At 36.8% G+C, this 6,932-nt stretch overlaps 1 protein-coding gene across 1 annotated transcript; it reads right to left on the reverse strand.

Moving 5' to 3' along the window:
• Window positions 1–2,576: 2,576 nt before the first annotated feature.
• LOC106006346 (dnaJ homolog subfamily A member 1-like) lies at window positions 2,577–3,134 on the reverse strand. Its single transcript, XM_045089523.1, has one exon. It carries the CDS (start codon window positions 3,132–3,134, stop codon window positions 2,577–2,579), a length of 558 nt encoding a protein of 185 aa, XP_044945458.1.
• Window positions 3,135–6,932: the final 3,798 nt, after the last annotated feature.

The raw sequence follows: 6,932 nt of genomic DNA on the forward strand, positions 1-6,932 counted from the left end.
GTGCTATTCTAATAATGTGTCACAGAAATAGAGAAAAGGTATTCCTGAAATCAAAGCAATTATTGATAGTAATAACATAAGGAAAGCTATAATTTTTCCACCATTGGAAAATCATATGTCAGCATTTACCTCCAAGATGTTTTCAGTATTAGGCTGGCTTATAATTTATATAAGTTTATATGGCAATACTATTAAGCACTATGAGAAAATAGTCTTAATATTTCTCAAGTGCATACATTGTGAATGCTAGTTTTATCATACACTGATTCTTTTCTAATGCTGTGTAACAATCTTAAACAGTGTCTTCAAAGAATAACAACCATTTATTCTGTTTGCAAATCTGGGTTCAGACAGGCAGTTCTGGCTCAGGGTCTCTCAATGGATTGCAGTCAGGGAGTGGTGAGGCTTAACTCAGGGGTTCCTCACTCACATCTCTGTTATCTGACCTGGGAAGATGCCAAGAGCTGGAGTTCTGTGGGCATCTCTCTATTCCCTTTGATGGGACCTGCCTGTCTTGTCTTTGCATATGGCACAGTGATGGCTCCCAGAATAAGTGTCTCAAGAGATGTCAGCAGAAGCTACCTGGCCTTTCCTAATGTGGCCTTAGCAGTCAAGGCAGTCCATGTTACATCCTATTGGTCAAGACAAGTATAAAGCCCCACATGGTTTGAAGGAGAGGGAACAGAAGCTGCACTTCATGATGAAAGGATTGTCAAAGAATCTGGGGAAATGTTTTTAAACCACTATACATTTACATTTTCTTTATCTTTATATACTTTTACTTCCTGCCTCCAATATGCACACCACAAAGAGACTCTAGAACAGCCCATCTGGTTGTATAGATGAAAGATCAATAGCTTCATTTAAATTTATTACTCTAATTGCATACAAAACTTTTATTTTAATATTTTATTTATTTGACAGACAGGGAGAGAGCTCATGCACAAGCAAGGGAGAGGCAGAGGGAGAGAGAGAAGCAGACTCAGCACGGAGCAGGGAGCCCGCAGCAGGACTCAATCCCAGGACTCTGGGATCATGACCTGACCTGAAGGCAGACGCTAACTGACTGAGCCACCCAGGTGCCCTGTATACAAAAGTTTTTGATTTTGTTCTTTTGTGACTACTTTAGAAAGGTACTTAACACACGTTTGGGGATTAGCTCCTTGGATATGAATGTCTGTGTTTTCAGCAATATTTGTAAAAATAATTTCCTGTTTTTATTTTCCAAGTGTGTAAAATACAAGGAAGACTACCTACAAAAATATTAAGATGGAGTATTTCCTTTTAAATATTAGCGATGACTAAAAGAGGGCAAGAAAATTAACATACTTCCCCCTAGTGTAAAGAACAGGGATACGATGTTTCATTCACAGGACAAAATCCTTACCTTTATGTCGAATAAAGGCTTGTCCAGTGTGAAAATGAAAATGCAGCTATATCCTTAAGTACGTGATTATACTGACTAATTAGATCAGTGATTTCAAAGCTTTGTGAAGTATTGTTTTGATGTACTTCTAATATGTTCCATTGGCACTTTTTTTTCTTTATTTAAAATTAAATAAATAATTCCTGATTCATTTTGTAAAAAAATGAAAAACAGACTAAGATGTTATTTAAATATGGAGTTGTTTTCAATTTCATCTTCAGCTGGTCTTTGGGTCGGTCAGTCCAACTCTAGAAGCCTATATAGGGGGAAATAGCAATACATCTTTCTTCTGTTTTGAGGTATTCATGCAGTTGCTGACATAATTAAAATTTTGGAGATTTCAAATAAATATTTTAGAAACTGAACATTTTTCTTTAGTTAACTGCCAAGCAAATAGTTATCCCAGTGTTTCTTAATGTGAGGGCTACAAGTGCAAAGCCTACAAATTACTAATAATCAGAATGAGAGAAAAAAGAAATGGGTGAGGAAATTTTTTTTAGTTTCCCTGTCCAGACTAGAACTATGTAAGCAGTTACTTAGCAATACACGACTAAGGTATTTTTAATGAGAAATACATCCTGTAAATTTAATGAACTTAATTGAGAAATTTTCTTGTACAAATACAGTGTTTTAGGGTGCCAAGGAAGAGGAAGGCATGGGCAGTGAAGTTCTGGGAACTTGAGTGGACTCTATCTTAGCTTCCTGAGAGAATATCATTCACCTCGCTTCTGTGCCAGGAGCTGCTGCGTGAAAACAGAAAGCTAGAACTAAACAATTCCATGTCTAGCAATCTCCCTCCCTCTGTGTGTTTCTGCAGAGGGCTTTTTCTTTATTGTCTATGTGTGTTCCTTGTAAATAGTATTTATGGCTAGGGGACATGGAGGTTTCATTTGTTTCTTTGTCTTGTTTTTAATCTTTATAAGGGGTAGATTTACAACATACAATTAATTTGATAGAAAAGTCTGCGTTAACTTCAATATTTCCAATTTTGTAGGTCACAGAAAGTGGTGATCTACATGGTATTATCATCCCTTACCTAACCTGCCTCCAAATTCTGCCCAGTTTTCAATGTGACTTTTCCTACAAAAGGAAATCCCAGAGAAAGTCCATCACGATGCTAAGAAAAAGAGGTGATTTGTAGTAGAAATACCTACAGCAAAGAATAGTCATGCTTAGATATGCCCTGAAAGTTTTTTTTATAAGATTCCTGGTCGTCAAGAGTAGATACTGGCTTTTGAAAACCACACAGTGCTTCAACCAGCTGTATGTCCATACACATGAAAAGGTCTTCTCCTCGCCAAGTAAAAACAGCATGGTCCTTCTGATCTAAAACAATGATAATATCTCCTGGTTCCAGTCCTGGTTCTTGGTCTCCCTCACCATGGAATGTTATCTTCTGGCCATCTTTCATGCCTTTGTCAATATGAACTTCTAGAATCTTCTTCTCTAGAACTATCTTCCTTCCATTGCAGCTTTTACATCTATCTTTAGGACTGATCCGTTCCCCATGGTCCTGGCACTCCATGCACACAGACTGAATTTGCTGAGCCATTCCAGGTCCTATCTGATGAATTCTTATTTGCATTCCAGTACCTCGGCAATTGGGACAACACTCAACTGCTCCTTTCTTACCACCTCGGCCTTCACATTTATCGCAAATCACATTCTTTTGCAGAGCTACAACCGAACCATTGTCATCACCTCTCATCGAGGTCAAATTGTCAAGCATGGAGATATCAAGTGTATGCTAAATGAAGGCATGCCAATTTATCGTAGGCCATATGAGAAGGGTCGCCTCATCATCGAATTTAAGGTAAATTTTCCTCAGAATGGCTTTGTGTCTCCTGATAAATTCTCTTTGCTGGAAAAACTCCTACCTGAGAGGAAGGAAGTAGAAGAGACTGATGAAATGGACCAGGTAGAACTGGTGGACTTTGATCCAAATCAGGAAAGATGGTGCCATTACAATGGGGAAGCATATGAGGATGATGAACATCATCCCAGGGGTGGTGTTCAGTGTCAGACCTCTTAATGGGGCCAGTGAATAACACTGCTGGCATTTTATGTGCAGTAGTGAATGAGTGAAGGACTATAATCATAGCTCACTACTTGCTATTGTTTTTGTTTTAATATTCAACTATAGTAGTGTTTTAAAAGTTAAATGAAGAATAAACTCAAATATAAAAGCTCAAAAAAAATTCCTGGTCATGTCAGAGAGGCCTAATATTTAAAAAGACTAGAGACATTATTCATACATACATACATACATATATACACACATACATGGGCTGGAAGGAGTGCTGACTGGCCTGGCTTCCTCCTCTGCACCTCATTTTTGCACACAGCTACTAGTATGCCTCAGCAATTCACAGACTTATAAACACACACAGCTAAAACAACACAGGTACTCAACTACAACATCCACTGAATAAAATGCAGGCTGGTGGGGGTAACCTTTGCTGATAAGGACAAAAACTTAAATAGATGAAGACATGTAAGCGGTATTCTTGATGGGTTATTCAGTGTGAAAAGCATGTAAATTCTCCCCATACTGATCCACGAAGACATAATGGAATTCTTATCAAAACCTTATGGTAATTTTCAGAGAAACTAACAAGTCATTCTTAAATCCATATGAAATAGACAAGGTCCAAAATTAACTAAAATATATTTAATATAAAGAAAAATGGTAAACGACATCATTCCAGATAACAAGTTTGTTACAGTGTTATAATAATCAAAAGGCCATAGACTTATGAAAAAGAAAATGAAATTTAGAAATAGAGCCATGACAATAGGAAAACTGAATATGACAAAGGTAACTTCCCGATCAGCAGAGAAGCATGAATCTTTGTTTCAACAACTGGCCATCATATGAAAAAAAATTTAGGTCATTACCTCAAACCATCCATAAATAGATTAAAAAATGTGAAAGTAAAATTATATAAAAGCAGAGTTTTAGGGCACCTGGGTGGCTCAGTCAGTTAAGCTATATGCTCATAATGGTTGGTGTGCCTGGGTGGCACGGTTAAGTGTCTGACTTCAGCTCAGGTCACAATCTCATCAGGATCATGAAATGGAGCCCTACATGGGGCTCCAGGCTTAGTGGGGGGAGTCTGCTTGAGATTCCCTTTCTCTTGCTCTTTAAAAAAAAAAAAAAGTGTTTAAAAAAAATTCAAAGGAAAGCCACATGCAATTAAAATCTTAATGGTAAGATAAAAACTGTATCCAAGAACTAAAACAAAACAAAACAAAAAACCCAGAAATTACCTCTGTCAAATTACTGAGTGGCCAATAAATCTACAAAGATACTCACCTGCCATATAATTAGGGTAATACAAAATAGTAAAATAATTTTGTTTTACAGTCAGCATATTGAGGCAAAAATTACTATTTTTTTGCATACTATTTTGTTTTGTTTACTATTTTGTTTGCTATTGTTAGTGAGAATAAGGAAAAACAGACACAAAACTATTTTTATTTATTTATTTATTTTAGAGAGGTGCTGGGGAGGGGGTTGAGGGAGAGAGAAACTCAAGCAGACTCCATGTTGAGTGCAGAACCAAACAGGGGCTTGGTCTAGAGATTTTATTTCTTTATTTGAGAAAGAGAGCATGGGCAGGGGGGAAGGGAAGACAGAGAAGGAAAAGCAGACATCCCACTAAGCAGGGAGACTGATGTGGGGCTCAATCCCAGGATCCCAAGATCATGACCTGAGTTAAAGTCAGACACTGAATCAACTGAGCCACCCAGGCGCCCCAACCATTATGAGCATTTAGCATATCTACTAGTGTTGCTACAGATCGCTGGAATGCAGAATTTCTGATTGAGTAAGTCTGAGAGGAGTTCAACAATATACATTTCTAACAAGTTTCTTGATAACTGATACTGCTGATCTGGCACCACACTCAGAAACACTGGTGTAGGTTATAGTTGACATTGTTAGAACTCTCTCCAAGAATGAGTTTAACAGGGAATATATGAGTATTGCTTTGTGAATCAATGAACAATTTTTTTTTTTTTTTTTTTTTTTTATTTAAAGTAATCTCTATGCCTGATGTGGGGCTTAAACTCTTTGAGATCAAGAGTTGCATACTCCACCAACTGAACCAGCCCGGTGTCTCCAAACACTTTTTTTTTTTTTTAAACTGTCAAAATACTGTGATAAAATTAACTTAAATAAGGGTAAAAACGTATGTGGCCATTGCCTTAAATACTGTATATTTTGGATATTAGAAACAGAATTCAATCATATTGAGCAGCACGGATACCTACAAATTGTAACAAGTGCTTACTTCTTGATATGAAGTATCACTAAACTGGGTTTTATGAATTTAGTGTCATCATGATAATTTATCCAAAAGGTATTCTGAAATACAGGGTAGCATATATGTATATACATATATATCCATACATTTATACATACACACACACACATATGTAGAAATATATACTCACCTTCATTGGTATTTGACATTTAGGGAACAAACAGCAAACGGTTATTTGATAAGCAATTTAAACAAGGCCTTTGAATTAAGATCCAAATTTGAATATTACATCAGTTTCAAATACTAAAAGTATTTTAGAATTACTAGCATTTAACTTGATAACTCTCTGGGCTATCTGTGTCTTCGGGAATTAAATATGAATTAGAATTACTCTATGGCTTTCCACCAAAACCCATTAAGGGAAATGTAGCCCAGAGAGATTCTCTTACATCTGACATTGCTTAATGTGCTTACAGTATTAAATGGATAGTCTACAACTAAAGATTAATTTGTTATAAAGAAGTCATTTGTGTGGATTTTTCTTTTCTTGATATTATTTTCATACCTAAAACTCTTTATAATGAGGTTAAGTGGGATTTATACATTTACTGATTTCCTTGTAATTGGAAGAGTTTTAATTGGGATTTCAAAGTGATTTTTTAAAGCGCTTTTTAATTTCACAAACTTTTATTTTCTCTAAAAATTTTGGTTACTAAATAACTATCACTTTCTGACTGCCCTTCACATTTACATATTTTCAGTGTATCAGAGAGGTAGTAATGGACTACAGAGTATGAATCTGGCATTTTGGCAAGATTTGACAAAGCATCAAAATTACCTGTAGGAACTTTTTAAAAATACAGATTTCCAGGGCCACCTGGGTGGCTCAGTGAGTTAAAGCCTCTGCCTTCGGCTCAGGTCATGATCCCAGGGTCCTGGGATCGAACCAGGCATCCGGCTCTCTGCTCAGTGGGAAGCCTGCTTCCCTTCTCTCTCTCTGCCTGCCTCTCTGCCTACTTGTGATCTCTGTCAAATAAATAAATAAAATCTTTTAAAAAAATACACATTTCCAGATCGCATGCGTATTTCCTAACAGATCTTATTTGTGTGCCTAAGGAAGGACTCAGAAGTGCGATTTTTATTCCAGTGTTGTCTGGAATTGATTTACCGATAGAGAAACCACAGAGAAGGTAGGGAACCTTGGGACAATGATGAACATTTTCGAGGAGACCCTGACC

This window comes from Mustela putorius, unplaced genomic scaffold (genome assembly GCF_011764305.1).
Source record: "Mustela putorius furo isolate JIRA1106 unplaced genomic scaffold, ASM1176430v1.1 tig00003845_pilon_pilon_pilon, whole genome shotgun sequence".
Lineage (NCBI taxonomy): Eukaryota > Metazoa > Chordata > Mammalia > Carnivora > Mustelidae > Mustela > Mustela putorius.